At 38.6% G+C, this 23,993-nt stretch overlaps 1 protein-coding gene across 4 annotated transcripts in view; it reads left to right on the forward strand.

The window, feature by feature from the left end:
* Positions 1-23,993, forward strand: part of INPP4B (inositol polyphosphate-4-phosphatase type II B) — a 328,856-nt gene that overhangs the window by 150,157 nt on the left and 154,706 nt on the right. For all 4 annotated transcript variants that reach the window (XM_076337143.1, XM_076337145.1, XM_076337141.1 and 1 more), the window contains exons 7-8: positions 4,313-4,431; positions 6,277-6,393. In XM_076337143.1, the coding sequence (XP_076193258.1) occupies positions 4,313-4,431; positions 6,277-6,393 (236 nt within the window). The remainder of the gene's footprint in view (positions 1-4,312; positions 4,432-6,276; positions 6,394-23,993) is intronic.

A 23,993-nucleotide genomic window follows, 5' to 3' on the forward strand; every position in this document is an offset into this window, starting at 1 on the left:
GTCATTTGTTCCAGCTACTGGATCTTTTTCAGTTCTGGGAGATGCTGCATCTCCCTGTTTCTCTGCCAGATTAATTTCCTTTGGCTCCAGTGGGCTTAGTGCTTGGAGCAGTGCTGAACACCTGGTCAGAACTGTTACAGTTTCAGGGATGGTAGATGATAAATTTCCAGACTATTTCTGTTTTGGTTTTTTTGTTTGTTTGTTTTCCCCCTTTTTATTGTTATATAGGCATTGGGATTTTTTAGTCTTTCTCTCTGTGCTCTGTTCCTCCATACAGGTAGTGTTTTCAGAAAATTCTCCCTGATCCCATGAATCGGTCACTGAAACCGTGAAGCAAGATTCTGCCGTGTTTACAGCATAGCCCGGTTTTGAGGAAACAGTAACCAGCCTTTCTCTTCTGTTGTCTTTATGTGTACGCACACAGAGGATGAAGAGCACAGCCAGCATGTTAGTGCAGCATAGAGAACAGTGAAATATTGAATGTGGCAGGACTTGAGAGTCAAACAGCTACTTGTGCGGTTTGCGTTTACAGCACACGTGGTTTGTGTGCATCGTAGTGGTACTGGAACGTACAGGCCAACGTACAGGCATGACTGATAGAGAAGGAGCACTTGTTTACTGTGATTCATGTAAGAATAATATTATAGTTTTAATAGTAGAACAACAACAGTAATGGAAATGAAATAACAGTTCTCTGCTTTTATTCTTTAGAAAATAAGTGTTGAAGGATAACATTTAATCAATGTTACCTCTTTTAAGGCATTTTAAATGGTAAGACAGTTTGATATGTAGACCACAGAATTTTGCAAAATATGTAAGTATTTGTAAATATATTCTAGAGCAATTCTTTTTCCTTGCAGCCTTTCATCTTGCTCTACACATAGTGATTACTTTGCTGTCTTTCTTTCCTTCTTTTTCTTTGCTTAATATCTAGAGGAGTTGTTTCTTCCTGCCATCTTAACTTTTTTCTTTGTTGATATAAAAGCATAAATTATTCCTAATGCAGTTCGTCCTTAAACATTCATTGTGCACTGATAGGCTTAGCAGAGATGGGATCACCAGGGGAATGGATGACTCAGGCTTTTACACGCTGAGTCAACAGTCACAATGAGTAGATTCATATACTTCTGGCATTTAAGTACAAGCTGTCACTTCAGTTCACTGAGTTTTGTTGATGAGTTTTTCCAGAATTAATTCAAGCATAGTGAAGTATTGAAAAGTAATGTGACCCATGTATATGGTCTGCTTGGGTGTAGGTTATGATGGAAAGTGTATTGATGTTGTTACCTGCTTTCACTGTGCTACGTTTGCAGTTGAGAAACAGCCTTAACATGCCTTTCATGTTTGTATTTTCATCGGTTTCTTTTTGAGTAGTATGTCAATAATGCCCAACAGATGTGTTTAGGTATGTAACGTATAGCTGGTATTTCACTTTCACAGCCACATAATGTTTCACTTTGTCTAAAGAGTGTTGACTGTTTCTTTGAGTAGACCTAAGATTTTCAGAGATACTGCTAGTAAAATAGCTCAAAGGTCAGTAATGCAGTGTGGGGCTGTGGAACTTGCCAGGCTGTGAACAGGATATAACAAACTTCTATTCTTTGGCATCAGCTTAAAAGTAGTCCTTATGTCTTGTTAAACAGTTCAGTTGGGCTGTTTTTAAGGGAAGTGAGGCACTGTGGCTCAAACTGACAAATTCTGTGTCACACCAAATCTTCAGTTCTCTGCCAGCGACCACTTTATTGAATATCCTCTCTGTCTGAAAGGGTAGTTGTGAACAGCAGTAGCCCAGTGTCACAACAGAGACAAATAACTCCATCATTAAAGTTGATGCAGGTTTCATTTGATTTCATTTACCCTTCTGCACGGGGATCTCCCAGAGAGTTCTGATACTTTGTGCTGATCCTCCCCACTGGAGATACGCAGATGAATTATCTTCATGTCAGCTCTACCCAATGAAATTCAAGATCATGTTGCTAAGCTGCCTTTTTACAGGAAAATGATCTAACAACTGGATTGCCCTACTATCACAGAAATTAATTGTCTCCTATGCTCAGATATCACCAAGGTGGTGACCACTTAGTGCAAACCTTCTTCTTATTGTTAAAGGTTTATCAATAGGATAAAAGCCTGTGCTCTTGGCTGCTAAAAGAACTAGTCACATCTAGTTAATGTATTTGAGACATCCCACAAGTACATCAAACCTTTATTTATGGGGGATTTGCCTCCATTAATCATTCACTAGCAGTTACAAGAGTTCAGCTGCAAGGTTCCTGCCAAAGTCACTGGTGAGGGTTTTTTGGGATTTATTTTTGTTTTTCCTAAGTTCCTGTCTCTTTCTGTTTTTTCTTTCTGGTGTATTCCTGTCATCTCTGGAGGTCCATTGAATTGTGAGCTGGCTAGCCTTCCTTTGTGGTGGGTGTGAAAAATTTGACTATATCTGTCAGTGTTCCAGCTTCTGGTAGTGAACATTCCATTCCTCTGAAACTGTGCTCTACTGTGCTATATTCTAAAAACGTGATTATAGAGTGGAACACTTAAGGATTGGGTGGTGGCATAAGATCAGGGTTTGTGGGGGGGAATGGTTGGATCTGGAAATTTCAATGATCTGATACTGCACCTGTGGTCAGCTTTAGACAGGATACAGTTCAAATAGGTAGGTGTCTGCCCAGCTTTTTATGCTTTGGTAACTGCTTTTCAGTAAATCTGCTCACATAATTCTTCAGGTCATATCAAGTAGTGATAATATTTAGAGTCGTTTCAATAATGTGGTTAGCCTTAGTAGCAAGGAATTGCCAGCAACTTGCTATTTGAGTCTGGTGCTGTTCTATCAGCTGTTTCATAAAGACTTCATCACACACAAACTTTTACTCTTATCCCACTTTTACCACCAAATTATGATAGGGTCAGTTTGAGACTCTCTACCAAAAGACTTCATTGGCAATTCAGGCTAAAGCAAAAACTTCAAAATATTCTGTGAAGGTTAAATTTAATTGTTTCCTTGTTCCCTTGTAACTGTTATGGAAGAGTGGTAAAAAAGCTTCAGCCAGTTTTCCTTTTATTTCCTCAAGCAGTAGGTCCAAGCCCAAAGGAAAAAAAAAAAAAGTATAAACCAAGCTGAGTTGGCCTTTTGTATGTATCAGAGCTTTCCTTGCCTTGGCTTCTCATCAGACCAGGTTTGCTTACTGTGAGGATAATCTGACTCACCTTTTAAGATGTTAAAGGTCAGTTGCACTTGAGGAAGCCCCCGGTTGGCAGTGACTCCTAGAAAATGTCCTCAGCTCTTTCTTGACAATTAGCCTCTCTGGAACAGCAGGCTTTTCTTTTCTTCCCTCAGGCTTCTAAGATCCCAGTGTAGTTTCATGCACTGCAGAAAGCACTGGGTGGATCCTGTCACAGTATTCACTGTTGCATATTCCTTATTGAAGCATGTCAGGTGGATGGGTTTTGCTTTTGAGCCAATGCATGCCCCCTTAGTCCGTGTCCCTTCTGCAGAGCAGCTAATGGTGCATTTGTTTCTTTCCTCCTCCTTTTTGTTTTTTCTTTGGTGCTTTCATCCTTTTGGTTAGAAGGCATGAAATGTGTTGGTCCAAAGAGTGAACTCAGTCACCTGCACGACTGTGAACCCAGGATAAAAATGAATTCTTAAACAAGAACTGAATTTCTCTGTATTTATTAGGTAGAATGAGTTTTAATAATGATGTCATATAGCCAGAATACAATTATTCTTCTCATTTATATGCCAGTCACTGACAAAAGAACTGGTTATTTTGCTGTCTGCTTTTATGTGTGTAGGTTTTTACTTGATGATTAATTCTACAAACAAGTTCATAATGTAGTATCAGACTGTATAAACTAACCTAATCACTGATAGCATTTAACTAGTTTAGAATGTGTTTAAAATGGTCACGTACTGTGAAAATAGTCAGACAAGAGATGATCAAGTTAGGCTGCGAAGAGAGATTTCGTGGCAAATTAAATGAGTGCTTATGTAAAATTACCTGCTGTTGCAGCGTGTGTAAGTGTGTGCGTACGCGCACACACGTTCATATACTGGAGCTGATGAGCCTCTGGCAGGGAGCTTTGCAGAAGCTGCAAGTATTTTTAGTGGAAACGAAATCTCAGTTCAGTGCTGCAGCATGTGACTTCCTATTTCTGTAAGTTACTTCCAAGGGACTTCCTCTGTTAAATCGGCTTGTCTCTAGAGATTTAATCTGGAGCCGGAGTGTAGTCTGCTTTGTCCTCTGCCTGTGACAGCGTTTTCCCAGAGTTTTCTTTTGAGTATTTTATTTTTATTTTGTACTGTCTCCAGCATGCAAGGATCTAGCGGCTGCTACCCGTGATCGGAAGCTGAATACGTTTATACAAGTCTCAGTGGTACATCCAGCAGAGCACATTTTGACGAGGTATTCAAGCACTGAAATCGTGGAGGTGAGAGTCTTTCTTATTCAATTAACATGTTGATTAATGAATTGCTCATTTCTTCCTTAGAAAGTGAATGAGAAGTAAAACAAGTTAGTGCATAATCTTAGGTAGGACAAGCACACTCTGGCAGTTAGTAAAGCATACCTAAGAGTGTTCTGTAGTTCTTGGCATTTAACCAGGATAAACAGTTAGAAATGAACTTGGCTTTTCATGAAAGCTCTGTTGTTCCAAGTAGAGGCATAGAGAATACTCCGGTTCTCCAGACATAGGTCCAGAATGAAACAGGGAATAGTTGCTCTCATGAAAGGACAAGGCAATGCAAAGTAAAACTAAATTAAAGAGTGCAGTGAGTTTGTAAAGTATTTTTGAATTACAGAAGAACATAGGTGTCTTACATGGTCTGTTATACTATCTGTTTCTTGTTCTCTTTTGGAAAGGTGATGCTTTTGCAATTTGAAAAATATTAGCCTACTTCTATAACTAGGGAAAAGAGTGTGTGTACGTAATGTCTGTGACTTTATATAAAATAATTAGTAACTTGCATCACATATTACAGCAAAGGGTGTCGGAGGCTGCTTTGCTAGTCTTTGCTTTGCCCTGTAAGCATCAGTGTCAGAAACAGCAAAAATGGTTCACAGAGAAAATTAAGTGTGAGCAGGCGATGGAGGTGTAACTTGCTTAACTTACTGGAGAGACTCACTAAGAACAGGGAAGTCTGATTGTAAACACACACACGATTTTGCCAAGGGCTTGCTTTAACTGTTAAATACAATGAGAATATTTCATGAGCTCTTTGTGTGATAGTTTCAACCAACTACTAATTAAATTGTTATGGTTTCAGCCATCAACCATCCTGAAACTGCTTAATTCAAATGTCTTTTATCTGATCAGGTTGTTTCATTGCAGACTGTCTGGAATGATGTCGTGTAGAACATGGAATAGTTTTTTTTTTTTTTTTTTTAAATAGAAGTTGATGCATATCCTAACACAATGTCCTAGATCTGAATAAATCCCTGAATTTGTTGTGTTAAGACTCTCAGCTTCATAGTCAAGCTTTGGGGGAGGGGAAGGCAGGGGCACAGAAAAGTTACTTTCTTCAAGAGAAATTACATTTATCATACAGTCTTTTATTTTACTTAGTAGCAAATTTAAGGATTCTAGCCTGGTAATCTTCAGAAATTAAGTATAATTAAACATTAAGAAATTATAAGCAACATTTTATGTGAGTCATTTAATTGTTTGCATATCGGAAGCTATGATATAGTTACTCCTGTGTACATCTTTTAGAGATAATTATAATGTTACAAAGCACAGGAATGTTGTCTTACTCCACTACTGCCTGAAGAGGGGTATTGTAATCCCCTCCCCACAAATCAGTATCCTTAATGTAATACGGGGAGTTTCCATAGCATTTCTATAGACATTTTATTGTGACTTAATGAAGATCGTGTGTGTGTGTGTGTGTGTAAGTTATATCTTTAGATCATTTAAATTAATATGAAATTGCGGTACTTCCAGAAAGTATCATGGGAGAAAGAAAGGGATTGTTTATTACAGGTTGTATTCCAGATACTGATACCTGCTGGCTGAGCCGTTCAAAGGCATGTTGCTAGCCTCTGTTTCAGAACCACTTAATATCTTTTCCAGTTAAAAAACTTTCCAGAAAGTTTTTTTTAAACTTTCCTGACAAAGTCTGGTTTTCTTATTGACTGGATAATACTTAGATGTTCACATCTCTCTGCTGTAGAAAGCTAACCTCTTTTAAAGAGCCTACAATTTCTGTACATCCATAATGGCATACTACACGTTGCACAGCTGTTACCTTACTGAATGTTTACTCATGTTACACAGGGTACAAGAGATCCACTGTTTTTGACTGGTGTGACATTCCCACCGGAATACCCCATCTATGAGGAGACTAAAATAAAACTAACAGTCTATGATGTCAAAGATAAATCTCAAGACACAGTAAGTGCTTTGCTTTGTTCCTTGCATAAATCTTAGTGAGGACTAAGTTTCTCACCATGTTGTTCTTTGGCTCTCTTTAGCAAGTTTGCAAATTGGGGAAATAGGTTTATGTAGAATTGGTTTTGCTCTTCTCTTATACCTAAAATGTACTTTATTTTTTGTTGTTATATCAGAGAATAGAGAAAGAGAACCATGCACTTAAGATGGACCCTTTGCTATTGTTTAATTGGTTACATGAATCGGCACAGGTATTCCTGGCAAATAAAATATTACTCCTGTGTGCTTTTTGATGGCAGAGACCATATGGAATAGACTGAGGAAACACCACTGTGGATAACTTTTCAGAAATATGTTTCTGGTAATATTTTACTTATATGCCCAAGCCTGTAACCTGATGTTGGAGAGAGATAATCATATTTTATTTTTATCACTTGCATGGTGATACCCGCAGCTCTCCTGAGGCTGCTGCTATTATTGATTTGTAAGGGTCCAAAATCTTCTGTGTCACTGCTAAAGGTGAATCATTTTGGGTTCCAATGTTGTACATTTTTGGTTACGCTGTCAGCTTCTTACGCTGAGAAACAGTTACTCGCTTGAGATGATATATGGAGGTCACTGGGACTATTTGAGCAATTTAACTGCCAAATACTGACCTTGAGTGCCATTTTATGTGCTCTAGGTGATCTAAGACAGCCTTACAGAGATAGAAGATATCATAGGACCTGTGGGAGATCTGTGTTTTTCTCCTGTGGCAGCAGGAGTCCAGCTGATAGTTTTCTCTTGGGCATCAAAAATGGCCCTTGACACCTGTATTTAATTAGCTGAATTGCTCTTTACATATCTGTAATTGGCCCCCAGTATGATTAAAGACCGTGCAAGTTCATGTCATGACTGTATATGTGTTCATTTTCCGTAAGAAGGAAATTAAAGGCATAACTTGCAACTTGAGACTGTCTTCGACCTGCTTACATAAGTAAAGTTATAAGTTTAGAGGACTTCTAATTTTTTTCAGGTAGAAAATAGTTTATATGTTTGTTTAAATTTTGGCCCTTTGTGAGCAAATAGGTTGGATCTGTCTCCTCACTGTGCTCTTTAATGGGAATGTGTGGAATATTTTAGACATAGAATCTAGATTTCTTTCAGTTTATAGACTAAGGTATTTTTTCTGTTTAAGAATAACCGGGGAAGGGGCATGTACGCACATTTTCACAATGTGCATGTTTTAATTTTTGGTTATGGTTTAGACTACAGGGGCTTAAAATGGGATCTGCTGTTTATTCAATAGAGTTGTCACCCGTGGACAGATACAGGAATTGAGTGAAAGGAGTTTGACTTTGTCCCTTCCCTTCCAGTTTCTATTGTGACTGACAGATGATGGAAAATAGTATCCTATCTGTAAGTGAAAAAAGTGGACTTGATTCATAGAGCTATCCCTGTACTACTACTCTTCTAGTTGCAGACCTCTATACTGCCTCTTATACAGGACAAGATCTAGCCTAGAGAATGATTATAACTTGATAAGTTTTTGCAAACTCTCAAGAACTTTTTATAACTGTTCCTTATGATTGTAGTACAGGACTAGATTCTCTACAGAGAATCCCATTAACGTAGCTCATAAGTCACAAGGGAGAATACCTTTATCTTTTGTCGTAGCAGTTATGTAGTTCCTATGTAAAACATTACAGATCTATAGTTTATAATACCTTTTTGTAGGGGAAAATGTTAATCCCATCTCTGGTTTACATATATTTAGCCTTTTTTAATATTCAGCCATTTTAAAACTGGATGTAGGTAAGAAAAAAATAAATAACCTGTAAGATTTAAATCAAGGTAGACTGCAGCATGTGTGAATGACCCTGGGCCACTCAGGTTGCGACTTCATTTGTGGCAATATTTGGACTTCTGTTTACATCTTAGAATATCAGCAACGATAAAACTATTGGCTTGACTTTCTTTCCTATAGTTGGAAGCCATCACACTTTTCTATTAATTCGGGTGACTTTTTTTGAGTCTGGAGGTGTATATAGGTTCATAAAAGTCAGGTTTAAATGAGCTATAGCTCGATACCATTACCAGCATAGCTGCAGCTGCACAGACCTCAGTGCTTGCTTCATGACCCAAGAAGTGGGATGCATCCCTTCGGCAGTAAGCCTGTTCCAAGTGCTGTGGCTTCACAGGTCTGATTATCCAGGCTACAATAAAGCTGGCTGGCTTGGTCCTCAAAAACTGCTGCCACAGCTTATGGCCACGACACGTAACCCCACCATTCCTCCAAACAGACAGGTAATCCACTTGAGGGTGGAGGGGAATCCAAGGCTGTTAGGTACGCTCTGCTCTTCTAGGCCATGCTTCCAGACCTGTCTCCAGCTCATACAAATGAGCATTTATGGCAGAATAAACCTTGAATCTGACTGCAAAATATTTTGCAGAAATTGGGCAAAAAGCTACAGTAATAAGAATTCCCACATCAGGGCTATACTGCTCCTGGTTACTTCAGTTAACCAGTTCAAAGTCGCTAATATCCCTCGTCACAAATATATACTTATTCTTTTCTTATTTCTCTTGTAATTAAAATGAAACTAAAGGAAGTGAATTCTGTGCATTAATTAAACTCAGCCAGATTTTACTGCCACAAATAGAAGACCGTAGAGAAGTGTGGGGAAAGGGCAGTGAGTACATCACAGGGTAAAGCATTTTCTTGTTTTTTGCCTAAACCTGCCTCTGTCTATACAAGAGAATTAGGTCTCATTTTCAAATCCACTGGATTTCACCATAATACAAAAATAGATACTGCTCAGTTTGTGCACACAGGTCATAATGCTAAAGTGAAAGGGGATGCTCCCCTGTGAGAGACAACCAGAATTGTTTTTGGCACTGCTGTCGTGCTACTTGTGCCGCCCTTTTTAAAAAGATTTTAAAATAACCTTGCAATGCTTGCATTCCTGTACCAGAAAGCAGATAGTTAACTTCACTCTTGCCTGTCATTTAACTTACATTATATAAGAAGTGCAGTTTAATTATATTAAAGTACTGTGCAGCTGGTATCACATTCACTGTGCTTGACACACTGAACGTTCTAACTGCACTTTTCACTTTTTATGCGTGTCTGTCTGATGTTGATCATAATTATATCTTGGCTGTGTCAGACTTTCTGTAATTGAGGCTTTTTAATATAATGAAACACAATTTTTTTGTTTTGGCTAGTCTTCCTAAGTTAGGGTGATTGATTACTGTAAGTTTTCATGTAAATAGAAACTTCTAATAAAGACTGTGCTATTCCTACTTTACTTTGATATAGTTGGAATAGAGAAGTTAATAGAGTGTGTTTATGAAATATAATTTAAATATATCCAGTGAAGCCATGCATACAAAGCAGTGGGTAATGCTATATTCTGAAAAATGTACAGTGACATCTGTTTCTACATCACAAAGAGTTTCTTCCCATGTTGCCACGAGCAAGTTTGTTTCACTGGCTTGAGCTGCACTGGCTTTGAGATTTTGGATAGTTGGGTTTTGTCTTAATGCTGGGGCTGCACCTGTTCTTCAAGTCATTGTCCAAGAAAATTGGAATTAGAGGCTCACATGCTGTTAAAATATTACCTCTGTTAAAATATTACCTCTGTGCCTCTTTTGCACAGGCATGCTATTCTTACCTTTCCTATAAGCATGCAGGTTTGCCCAGTTTGGTCTAGCAGATTTTAAAGCTGAAGCCAGATTCATTCTCTTTGAAAATACTGTGTAGCACAAGTCAGGTACCACTGCCACATGACAGACCCACAGAAAATACAAAATAGATGAACTTGTGTTACATTAAGGGGAGGGAATGCCTAGTGACTAATTTGGAAGGCAGCAGTCTTTCTGTTCTGTGTTTAGAATATATGTACTTGTGTCCTGCAGCAAGTGTTCTGAACTTCATTGTGTAGAGCAGCGTGGCTATATTTTTAGGCAAGTACTGTAACATTTAGCTATGGTGAGGCTTTTGTTTCCTTGTTTTCCAAGATAGGTTCTTCTGTTGCCACATCTACATCTGATTTGTGTTTGTTTAATGCAGTTACACCTACAGCTTAAATTCTTACTACACCAACTTTTCTATCTCTAAAGTGGGTTTGAAAATGTTTGCATCTTGCATGATAGGATTGCATTTGTTTTAATGCAACAAGATCTTGAGGTAAACACTGTTGTAATGTTCTGGTATGACATGTAGTGAGTCGGGCCACCTCCTTTTGATCCACACATGGAGAAGTGCTGGAAGCAGAGGACGGGAGCAACTTTCTGTATCTGGTCTCTGCATCACCCCCTCACAGATTCCCCTTAGCTGTAGGAGGAGATGGAAACCAGGAAGCTTGAGAAGAAGCTTCAGCAGCAGAGACTTCATATACCAACTTAGGGTTAGAGACTTAACGGATGCTTTTGCTGTTTATCTTAAAGACCAGCAGGTAGATATAATCTCCTTTGGATGGATATAACTACTGGAATTCACATGTGATATTGAAGATATAAACAACCACTCTAATGATGTCTCCTGAGAGCAAGGAGAAACTGGACGTATACAAGGCAGTTGAAATATTGCATGTTCTACAGTCTGGTCTTGCATTTGTTACTTCCCAAATTTTCTCTTAATCACTGAGAATAAAATTAGATTAACTTGATAATTTTAAGAGTACTAGGGATAGAAGTGCAGTTTTGGATATGGGAATATATGTTATAAAGCGACAATTTTAGATTATTTAGGCTTCAAATTACATGTCTTTTAACTGTTGAGGTTTGAACCTTCTATTAAACTTGCTCACTATGAAAGAAAATTTGCAAAAGGTTTTTCTTTGTGTGTTTCTTGATATTGCAAGTATCCTTCATAAAATTGAATCACATTGAGGTGATTGGGAAATGAAGACTGTCTGTCACGGAAGAGGCATTTTGAGTTCAGTTGTGAAGCCAAATCTGAAGCGACAGCATTCCGTGTTCCCTCGTGGGCATCGATCTGTATCACAAAACCACCATGCATTTTAGTGTGGTTTGCCATCTCTGCTGAAGAGGCCCACGGCTTGAATATTAGGAATGCTGCAGAGCAGTGTGTGAAATGCCTTAGCAGAGATAAATATGAAAGCTTGCACACCACCTCCCTTGCACTCTGCCTGTACCGGAGTGCTCTTAGTCCCTCACTCTTGTGAACACTAAAACTACTGAAGCGATCTTTCTTTTTCTTTAAAACTTGAAGCAGTGTTGAAAGTGCTCTACTTTGTTTAAAGAAAAAGCACTTCAAATTCTTCCTTTTCTCAGTTCTGTTCACTGTCATCTCTGCAGGATTTGTAGAGAAATATTGCCTTAAATTAGAAACTCTTCTTATCTCATTCTTCTTAATAGAGCAGTACTGTACAGTACCACGGTCCTACCCACAGAAATACTTGCAGTAAAGCTTTAGATATTCATGTTTCTTTTCAAAATCCTGTGGGTTTTTTTCCACAAATATATACTTGATGATAGATTTAGTTTTCCTTTTGCATCAAACTCTATATTCTTACTAAATGCCATTATTAGAGATACTGGGGGGGTGGAATGGTTTTTATTCTTCTGGGCACGTGCATGTGGAATCCACCTAAAGCATTATTGTCAATCTTTCTCAGTATTTTTTTTTAAAGTCTGGATACATAAAGAGAAATTCAAACTGATGATTTCCATTTGGGTTTAGACTGAAATAAAATCTTTCTTTGAAGTGGCTGAGGGTATAAGAAGGTTTCGTTATATCTTGGTGGATCTGTGAGAGAATTGGGGATAAGTGTCAAGACCAGGAAAGTTACAGGTATGGACTTAAAGTCCATTTGTAGCCTTACTGCTCTTTGTGTCTAGCCCTTGAAAACTCAATGGGAGGATTTGGCTTTGCAAAAATCTTTCTCCCTTTGAAAGCATCCTACTTTTCTTCCTACTTTTTCCTCCTACCCTTTTATTTTTTTTTTTTTTTCCTAATTGAGGCAAACTCCTCCCTATTGCTGTATCTTCAGGGAAAGTTGTAATTTACTGTTCGTGAATTTTCCATTTTCTTTTCCTTTTCTACCTGCTCTGTCAATCAAATGCTACTGCTGCCTCCCATCAGGCAAAGGTTTGCTCTAAGAGCTGACTCTTTGGAAAAATGTTGTAAAACTACATAGTGATGAAACCAATTGTATTCTGTAAAAATGTAAAGGGTTGCCCTGGAATTTCTTAGAATTAAGGGAACCAAATGGTAAATTATAATGTTTTTCTGTAGGTTTTATTTTAACCAGCTAAGGATTTCAGTAACGTAGGCATGATTGTTACAATCTCTGTAGCACTGTCCAAAAAGCTTGCAAACATATCATTCTTCCGTGAATACTTTGTATATGCATATTCATAGATATCCTTCATTGCTCCATCCACTTTGTATATGCATATTCATAGGTATCCTTCATTGCCCCGTCCCTCACTAGACCAGCACGGAACACATCAGAATAGTGGAACAAATCCAAGGTGGTTATTGCACTGTCCTATCATTTCTAATGACGACTTTTAGGGTTCAAGGGGCACGTGCCTAGTATGGAAGGCTGGGGTTTTCCTCTGAAATATGCGCCCTGCAGCGAATAGAGGAAGAAGAGCAGGGCACAAATTTTCTTTAGTCAGTGTGGAGCAACCTAGCTGTGAAAACGTGGCCTCAGGTTGAAGAATATGCTTCTGTCCTTTCAAAAGGTTGATCTGCTTTCCTTCCCAGTGCCTTTGACACAGGCATCCCCCGGACAAGGCACTGGAGGAGCAGCTCCTCAGGAGGGGTGGCTGGTGCTCCGGCAGGCCGGGTATCGCAGCCCTCAGGGGCAGCCCAGGCACTGCAAGCATGAAGGATTTCCTTGTACTAAATGCAGCAACGTGGGAATGTTTGAATGGCTCAAAGGATAAGATTTGTCTGTTCTCATTGGTGATTTCCCTCTTTTGGCAGGTGAACGATCAGTTAGTCCCATCACACCAGCACAAACTCTAACATGTACAAAAGGGGAACTGACATTCAAGAGAACAGCGATGTGTTTGCCTTTAGCTGTAGCTGCTTATACTCATTATGCACACGACAGTTGACACGGTTACCTATAGTTGATGGGTAGTTTATAAATGAGAGGCACTTCCTGCAGGTGAAAAAAAGCGGAAGACTCAAGAAGATGTTTTTTCCAGTATGGAAAGCTCCCTTTTTGCCTGTTGGACTCATTTTTGGTAGTTTCTTTTCCTGGAAAATAATCCGCCAAATGGATGCCTCTCTTGTTGATGTAGAAGCACTTCTAACTTTAAGTGGAAACATTAAACTCCTTGAAAAATCACAACTGTGAACTACTTCTGTTTAATTTTTCATGTTTTTTGTGCTTTTGTCAAATAAGGCTTTAGAATACTCTATTACAAGTAATTGTCTTTATATTGCAGGAAAAAATGTTCATGCTGCCTCCTTTACTTGCAGCCAAAATTGTGCATTAATAGAAATGAATTAACTGTAGAAACTGTATTAAATGTTGAAAAAAAAGAAAAATAAATGTTTGTATTGTAGCTTCTGACTCTTAATCTTCACTAAGGAATTTCCATTTTTCTCCAAGCCCGGTTCAGTACTAATGGAAATAATTCAGTGACTTCCTGAAATGATTTTGATTTTTATTTTGTAATGTTTGTTATTTTAATTTTTTAGCATCTTGAAAATCAAACATATCTGTTCTCATATTCTCAACAGTCTCCCTTCATAGAAACGCACTTACAAATATTGATGTAAAATAGAAGGTACAGTATATTTAAAATCTAGTCCTTCAGTGGCAAAAATATTTCTGCATAATATTTAATATATTTAGATGCAATAAGGATTGGAAGGATGAGAAGAAATGTATATGGAGCAGTGGTAAGTCTGCTCTTGCTTTTGTGTTATGAAAGCAGGCACTTAAAACCAGTTTGGAAACAGATTTTTCTTTTAAAGTTTTGGGGTGTGTGTTCTGGGAAATTGAAAACAGAACAAATTCAATCTATTAGAACAGATTTTTCTCCCTCTACCATGTGTCTCGCAAAAGTGTTCTTTACAGTTATGGATATGCTTGTACCAGGAAATGTTTGCATTTAAAATTTTGTACTTATGAAGTAAAGCTGAGCAAATAATTCTATTTAAAAATCAAGTAAGAATCATATGCATTGGGCGTAACGTGAGACTTTATCTTCTTGAGCAAGTTTTTGTTAGAAGAGTATAGTAAATTGCTCTCAGAGTAAACTAGTTAAATGTTTTGTATTATGCTGTATTTTAAATATTTGATGAATAAACATGAAAGGCTTGTGTAATCATTTAGGAATTCCAATGCCGTTAGAAATGCATGTATCATTGAATTTTACAGTAATCAAAGCCTCTTTATGTAATCATTATGCAGTATATTACGGAAGCAAATTCCCATGTGGCTGAAATTCTCCATGCTTGGCTTTCTTCATGCCAGAAATGAGGATTTAGTTTTGATCTGTTCTTTGTTTTGTCCTGTTCACCATGGATTGCGTGATCATAAAAGGAGGGAAAAAATCTGCTTCCTAACATGCTTGTTTTTTAAGAAACTGTTTGCAGCTTGCATAGCGATGGCTGGAAAGCCAGGAGAACGAAGGACAAATATAGTCTATGGCGTGGTCAAAATTCAGTGCATTTGGTTCTCTCAAAATCTCAACAGCATAAATGTGAATGAACATTATGAACACCAACAACTGAAGTCAAGGTTTCAGTGTACAAAGCAGTTACCGTACTGAACAGAGTATCAGCTGCTTTGCAGCATTACGGTACTTCGTGGTATATGAGAGAGATTTCCTTTCACTGAGGAGTAAACTGACTTCCTTCACCTTGAATTTATTACTTAGTGATGAGATCATGGATCATTACCAAGGAGTCACTGGCACAGTGACATCAGGTATGATTATATTTAGTCTTTTTGGTGGTTTTTTTTTCCAGCATTCTGGGGTGTTGAGAATTTGGTGGATTTTTTTTTCCCTCCCTGGGGTTCTTTTCATCACAGTCATGGTATTTTTAAAGCAAGAATAGTTGAAGATTTTTATAGTACCATGCAGCTGTTGATGTTTATTCTTGCAGTCTTCTTATCCTTAAATTCTTTGTCATATATGCAGTCTCATTAATGTGAAATGAAAAAGCTGCAAATCACAATTATCCAAACAACTTTAATAAGATTTTTTTATTTTCTTTTTTTTTCCCCCTCCAATTCAGAGTAGAGAACAGTATGGCTTTCTAATTTATTTATAGTTCCTTCCCCTAGTTTTGTTTGTCTTCCCCAGCTTTCTCTGCAGGCTTCAGCATATTTCAGTAAGGCACAGCATTTAAAACATAGTTGTTGTAATGGTTCATAGAGTTATCAAGGTAACTTTAGAGCAAAAACAAAGATAACAATTAGCAAAGACTGTTCTATCAGTGTTGACTGTAAAGCTTATACCTGAGCCATCTTCAAGTGAAATTCAGAGAGTTCTCATTGAGAATGACAAAATGCATTTTGTCTACAAGTTGATAAGCAGGCATGTTGTCATACACACCAAGGAGTAGTACATTTCAACCAATTCTAGTGTATACATTCTTGTGAGATAAGATGAAAATTTTTTGAGGATGTGTGTATTACATTGATCTGACTTGATATGTATAATCATTTCTGGTGGAGGCTGAAGTCGTCTGACATTGTGTGTCTCACTGTTACCTACGGTTGTCTACATTGCTCTGTGGGCATTTGTCACTGTATTGATGTTAGGCAATACAAAGAAAATCACTGGATCTCTGTGAAGTAGAAGTAAGAGCAGAGTGTACTGCCTTATCTCTCCCGGATCTATTAGCACAAAATTATGCAGGTGTTACTATCTAGCAAGTTTATGTCTGTACTACTTCCACCAAAACCTGGGAGCAGGACCAGAGGCAGCACTGGATCGCAGCTCCTCAGTGTTCTGTTCCCTACTTTACCCTTCAGAAGTTTTACTGGGAGTGTCAGAAGCGGTCAAGAGTACTAAACTTTTTTCTATATGCATTGAGAGATAAAAGCTAATTCCTTTGATTGCAACAGCATCTGCACCATGAGCATTGTATGAATCCGTGAAATGCAGATTCATAAGTTTGGGTTGGGAGAAAACCATTTCTCTATTGAGATTACTTCAGACAGGATTGTCTGCTTCCTGACAGAAAATCGGTGTCATGTGGGACAAATGTGATTTATTTCCTGTAAAAGGCAGCAGTCAGTATGTCTTTGAGATGCTTGGAAGGCTTGGATTTTGACACACAGCTGCCTTAGTGAAATCGAGCATGGAGGTCCTTGATTTGTTATAGCTACAGATTCTCACTGCCTCCGTTCCTGGGGAATAACTTGGCAGCTTTTCAAAAAGAAGTAATTGCAAGGCTCTCGCTCAAGAAATTATCTCTGAATGTGGAAGCTCTGGACAGTTACTGCCCAATTATTGCTACCCTGTTCTGAAATAACATCACCCCTGTGACAAGGAAGTTTCTGAATAATTAACTGTGCCCAAATGGCTTTCAGGCTTGGGTATGACAGAAGAAAGACTGTCCTTGCAGTGTAAATTAAAGTATAGGTACATACACCCTGTTCCATCGAGAGGCTTCCTGAAAGACTTTTTCTGTGTATGTACAATACTGCGTGAGACTTGTGTCCAGAGTTTCATTGTCCATTGTGACAACATTGGCCTTATCAGTTAGCAATCCTCTCCTGGTGGATAAATCTGTCTTGATTTAGAATTAGCCCTAGTACGGAGTATTTTGTAGTAGTACAGTGGTGGATTCCTTTCCCCTGCTCCTTTCTGAGAGTGTTCCTCAGGTAGTAGCTCATTGGTCCCAAGAACAGGCTCCCGTAGGAAGGACCAGAGGGCTTAAAGTTTTCATGTCTGTTTTTAGACATGTGACACATCATAATCAGCAGTACAGTCAGTACAAAGAAGACAAAAAGCCTGTTGACTCCAGTTGCATTAAACTCCACAGGCATAGGGTACTGGCATTTTTAGCATCTATCTTAAATACTGTCTCCCAAAACCCACAAGCCATCTATTGAAGGAGGTAGAGAGACAGTAACAAGAAGTGAAGGGACATCATCTAGTTTGAAAAGGCAAACTACTATTTGCCTTGGTTGTGGTTTGTTTCCCCCCCTCCTCCTGCCAGTTCACTTTTTTCCAGATTTGCAGTTTGGTTTTCTGTCAGGTGTGCAGCCTGTTTGGTATGCCTGCGGTGGACCACGCTGCTTTCTTAGTGTTTCTGAAACTCTTGAATGAAGCTGTTTCTAGTTACCTGAATTTCTTTTCACCTTTAGTTAGAGGCACTGGACATACCCATTTAAATACTATTGAATATGAGTAATCTGTCCTTTACACAGCAAAAACTGGAAATTCAGGTTATTTACACAATGTAGTTCATTATTAGTAGCACGCACTTTAAGCAGATAAACACTTTCTCCCAAATTAGCCTATGGTTATGCTGTAAGACCGTTCACCTGTAATAACACCTCACCTTCCCAAAGAATACAGTGGGTTTGGGGGGACATTTGGTTTTGGCTCATATTTCTAAAGTTAATTTATTTTCTTGTCTTCCATGAAATGAAACCTGTTTTAAAAGGTGATATTAGACAAAGCAGCCTTTAAGCGTTTGGAAAAAAGGCCCAAGAATGTTCACTTTATATGTTTGACTTCTCTTGAAGTGGGTTTGGTTTGGTTTTGTTGGGGGGATGCTTTTAGGGAGAAAGGGACAGTTTCTAGTAAGATCCTTGGCCTGATGGTACTTTAAACTTGCCAGGTCTAGCTGACTGGGTGAGTCAAAATTCCCACGTGGCATAACTTCTGGAGCTTGAGCGGGCAGGGAGTCTGAGGGGCGGAGTGCTGCTTGCAGCCTGCAATATGGGTTAGTACCTGAGCAGTAATAGCGTTTGCAAGAGAGAAGGCTGAAATTCTGAAAGGTGCATGTATTTACATGAAGTTTTTAAAATTCATTTTTAGAAGAGGGCTGAAGTTGTTCCTTTTTAATCTCTTCCTCCTTCACCCAGTTTTCAGATCACTGAGAAGATCACATTTAAGTGGTTTATTTTATAAGCTGGGTGAAAAGATTGGAGTTTGTCCCCCGGGGTCTAAAAGAGCAGTGCCTGCTCTTTAGTGCTCTGACTTTTTTCTGTATGTTGTTTGTAGAGTCAATAGTAACAAAATCCTAAGGAAATGACAACGGTCTGTACTGAAATTCTGAGGAGCATTGCAGGTCTACTACATGTTAATAGAACAGTTCCTATGTATGCAGGAGGAACGCGTATACATGTATTTACAGTCACGCAGTCTTTTAGAAAAGGTGCTACTTTTCAAGGTATAGTTTCTTCAGGATGTTTAAAGAAAAAGGCTGAAATGTAGGCTACCATATCAGGCATCTATTTGCTTATTTATTTGCTAGTGCTTTTTTCTATCTCTAAATCTATGTGGTCCTTGTAACTGCCAATTAAGTTAACTGTCTCTCCTTAAGCTTTCCATTTTTAGAGAGAAAAATTGAAGAAGTAGGGCTTTTATTGTTACATTTGGTTAGCTTCAGATCCAGAGTTGGAATTTTACCAGTTCTGTTAATCAATCCTTTTCTCTACTGTCTGTATCTGAAAGTGGAGGTGATGTGCGACTGCGATATTTCTCTGGTGGTATTAGTTCAAACACAGAGCTGTTTGCAACATGTACTGAGTGCTCCCACTTGTCTCTTCTGGGGTTCTATGAAAGAGTTACTATGTTCAGAATATTTTGATACTGAATATTAACTTGCAGCAATTTATTGACTGGAAAATATTTGTGCAGGGAAGGATAGCGACTGCCCTGGTAGTCTGAAGAAATCCACACGCGTATCCTCCTATTTTTAAAATAAAAGCCTCGTGGCAGCAGGTAATTATTTTAATGTTGAAGGTATAACCGAATGTTAGTTATCTGTAACTGTGGTTGTTCTTATGACATTGTATCTTGTGCGTAGCACCTTTGCAAAGTTTTGCCAAGTGTGCAGTCTCTGTGCGTGCCTCCTGACGGCAAGCTTTCTGTACTCGCTTTTGCGTAAATCCTTATATAGAATGTGTAGGCTGGAAGAGAATGAAATGTCTTCGGAGTAAGCTGGAGGATGCTGAACCCGTGATCTGCACGGCGCTTCAGCTCCTGCCCACGTTGCTTCTAACAGTCAAGCTCTAACTCAGGCTCAAAGTGTCAGCGCTACACAGAAGTTACTCAGTATGGGGGGTATCTGGAGAAAAGGCCATAGTGCTTTTCCCTTCATGCTTGGGCCGTTCGGACAGCTTCAGATTTTGGACAAGCCTGTCTGTAGTATGGGTTAGTGTGGTTGCACTGTGGAAAGCAGGTGAGTCCATTAGAATTCCTGTCAAAGAGACCTAGCCACATCTGTGCGCATATCAGTAAATGAGATTTATGTGCAGCGCTTGTTATTTTTAGGAAAACTCTCAAAAGTATTTTGCAAACTGAGGCGTTGTCTTTGGTATGCTGTCAGACCTCCAGCAGAAGGTGCATCTGCATGGCAGTATTGCGCCAGGGAAATGGACCCTCTTGTCACATGTGAATGTAGTTTCTATACGGAAAGAGAGAGGAGAGATACACTTAAAAGTAAGTTAAATGTACTCACCTCTGGAGTACATTAGCAACTGTTTGACTAGGAGATGGCAACGCTACACACTGCTTGAAGATAGCAGTTGAAGTCATACCTCGCTGAAGGTACTGGGAGGCTTTGACAGGCAGGTATAGCTATTTGAAGCAAGAGTGTGGCCGGAACGCAGGGAACCGGACTTCTGTTTCAGGAGTAAACCCTCACGATGAGCAAGGGTGTATTGAAGTAAAGTGCTTCCAGAATGAGCAATGACATTCTGTTCAACTGAATTCTCCCGGCAGTCTTAAGGATAATATTAATTGCAATAGCTTTTAAGATGGAAAATGATGTTTGCAGTACGTTAGTACAAGCTGCATTTCCCCCCTCAGAGCTGTTAGTATTTTTATAGGGTTTGAATTGAACTCTGGATGTAATTTAACTCTGAAAATTTCTTCTTAATGAAAAATTTCTGTACTGTATATGTATATGAAAATTTACCTAATTATGTCCCCAGAAATAATATTTGAATCCAGTATTTTCAGAAATAACAGCATACTTAATCAGCAGTCCGTCCTTATTTGGAACTGAAAGGGAATTTGTTGAAAAAAGCAAAGAGAAAAAGGAAGGATGGATGCCTCACTGATCTTCACGGAAATTGTTAAATTCCCTATGAACTTTTGATATGCTCGTTCCTATCTTTCAGTTCCAGAAACTTGGAGAGTTAGTTCAATAGTGAATCAAACCTGATTTGCCATGGCCTCCCCAGCACCTTCTGGTGGTGTAGGGGCCCCGTTTGACTAGTGCAGCTTGCACTGGGGCAACCAGTATGGCAGGAAGCTGGCGGTGCAGAAGTAGCAGCTAAAAAGACTTGACAGAGGAGCTAAAAACTTCACAAAAGGATTTGGGTCAGCTTTATTCGGTCTGCTGGCAAACGTCTAGATTTCTGAAAAGTGCTTTAAAAATAACAGTTTCTTTTCAGTGGCTTTATAGTTTGTGACGGCCTCTGTTTCATGGTCCTACCTTGTTAGCTCGTCTTTTAAAGCACAAGACACATTACCCTTGAACAAAAGAGAGCTTTTTGGCATGGATTTCATTGAGTATTTTTTGTTCAGTTGGCAGCTGCAAAGACTGAGAGAGTTGATTCTTAAATAATTTTTGTTCACCTTTAGAATTAGATCTATGTAATTTGTGACAGGCTCTGTTTCGTGTCACTTTATCTGTTACTTTTTGTGTTTTAGCATAGATACACCACATCAGCGCCAAAAAAAAAAAAAAAGGCTGTTTTCCCCGATACAACAAATTTATTCCCTTAACAGATAGAGAATGCAACTAACCTACCTAAACTGTTGCTACTCATATGCTACAGTAGTCGTTGAGGAAATCATAGCTTATACGCTGGACTGGAAAAAACCTGAAAGGTCCGGAATGGTACTGGATTGTCTAAGGTGCTTTTTAGGAATCAAACATGAGGTTTTTAAATTCTTTTTTCTTTTTTTTTTCTTCATATTAGAACTTTCACTGTAGCTGAAGATTAAGGCTTATGGGTTGAATTTATAAAGATGTTCAGACTGGAGATATTTATACACCTAAAGATGCCAGTGGGCTGCTGTATGGATTCTAATCAAGTTAGGCATCCAACTTTCAATTTTTTTAGCTATTTGAGGTACTTTTAGTCTCCCTGTACCTACTTAGGCACCTTTAAAGCTGCCTGAAGAAATCTGTCAGCACCTTTTTCAGACTCTACGTACATTTGAAAAATGTGGCCCTAACTTCTCCAGACTGGTGTGCATTATAGCATCTCTGTTAGAGTACAGATGTCCACGTGCCAACACAAAAGCGATATGCTCCATAAACTTTCAAGAGGGAGGTCAAGTACCTTTTCAAGAGTTAATTGACCAGTGGTCTGGATGGAACACATTCCTGGACATCAGACCACTCCTCAGACGCACTCCTAACAGTTGTCTTTAGTGGGAAAACGGATTACAGCTCTCCTACAATCAGATGGGGGGTGGGGGATATACTGGCCTGCACAATGATACGTTTTCAGGGAATCTTTGGGCAGAGGGGGTGGGGGAAGAGGTGTCTCAACATCCAGTCCTTGCCTTGGTGATTATTTTACAAAATTGAGTTGAAGAAATTCAGTTATATGGTTGATAGGCCCTGAAAAAAAAGGGGGAGGAACCCAGGTTTTAATGCAGTTATACGGGGTACGTGTACATTGAGACAAATAGTGTGAGGATTGAAGGTCAGGTAGGGAGCGCCTTTGGAATATAGAACCTGGAAGCCCATATCTGGCAGGTTTATAGACAATCAGCAACATGGCATCGAGATAAATTATTTTCAGAAAAAAGCTGCTGTAACTGTAATGAAGTAGTAATTCAGCAGAACAGACTGTTTCCATTGAAACATTTTGGACTGAATTCCAAAATATTACTAATGTGACATGCAGCTTCCTTCACATTTCTGTTCGGAAACTGAGTAGGTATCACTGTGTCTAGTCTCAGTCATTCTAAAATTCTGTTTACCTTTCTTTGTACTTGAACACACAGATGGTTACTATAACATAATTTTGTCTTTTATGTCTGGTGAAAATTATATTGTTGAATTTGGTTCTAATTTCACAACTAGAAATTACATAATGTCTTCCATATTTTGTAACTGGACTGTTCAGTTCAAAATCTTGGTTGTTCTTTTTTTACTATACTGTGTAAAATTTGTGTATTCACGCTGTGTTTGGTTTTGTTTTCTAGAGGGAATGAAGATTTACGTTGGTTAGTTCAGTGGGTTAAAACCATCTTAAAATTGAAGTTGAACTGACCATTCAGAACAGTGAGAACAGGTTCACTGAATCTGAATGACTTTTCAGTCTTGGAAAAAAGAATGAAGATTTGTGTTTTGAAAGAGGTGAAGCAATAGTATATATGTGATAAAGGGGGATTTTAATAAATGAAAGAGTTAAAGACAATTAGAAAATTTGGATTCAACCCGTGCCCTTCTTTTTTTAATGAACAATTTAGCAGTTAAATTCTTGGACTGAGATACAAATAATGTCTTCATTACTTCTGTTCTTAGAGTCACAGGAAAGTCTGTGAAGGCCGTGATCCTTTGCTTCTAAATCTTTGTTATACAGGACCGCTGGAAAGGAAATTAAGTGTTTAATACAGCAGTGAGAATACGTTTATGAAAGTTCAGCCCTGTCAGCACATCCTTTCTAAATTCCTGTTCTCTGAGTTTTGTTGGGCATAAAAACTGGCTTCAGGCTAAATATATAAAGATTTAAGGCTAAACTCTTACAAGTATGTGGGGATTCTGATGCAGGAATCTCTTATTATGACAGTGTGAATATACGTCATAATGAATTTTTTTAAATTAATTTTAAAAATAGTTATTTTTAGGTGCTTGAGTGTGATGTTTTGGTTTGTGTGGGGATTCTTGGAGGGTTTGGTTTTGGCTTTTTGATTTTTTTTTTCTTACACTTACTATTTAAAGTAATTAGGGAGAATAGGCTGATAAGAAATGAGGAAAATTGTGTGTGGGATAAAATACTGATCCTGTGCTCATATGGTTGTATGTAATTAGCACAACAATACTCTGACTGTTGCAAGTAGGACAATACTCATTCATGCACCTCAGGACCAAAGAGCAATTTGGATTTGTCTGAATCTGTCCCACTGAATATTGGACGTACACAGGCTAGGTGATTAAAAATTATGCAGGCTTCACAGCAGGGTCTCTCTGCTCTGGTCCAGAATAGCAGTCATAGCCCTCAGGGCAATGCAAGCATAATGGCAGTCAAGCAGTGCCCCAAAGAATTCCAGTGGAGTAAAGCTCAAAGGGGATTTACAATTTTTCAATTACATCCAAAAATATGGTCTTTCGGAGGGGAGTGTTCAGTTAAGTTGAAAACTAATCTTCTTCTGAAAGAGAAAGAATTATGCTGAGTCACAAGGCGATCTGTCGTTGAATGGTGTTGGTGTTATCCAGTGTCCAGACAGTGACTTTTATCTATTTTATC

Source organism: Aptenodytes patagonicus, chromosome 4, assembly GCF_965638725.1.
Source record: "Aptenodytes patagonicus chromosome 4, bAptPat1.pri.cur, whole genome shotgun sequence".
Lineage (NCBI taxonomy): Eukaryota > Metazoa > Chordata > Aves > Sphenisciformes > Spheniscidae > Aptenodytes > Aptenodytes patagonicus.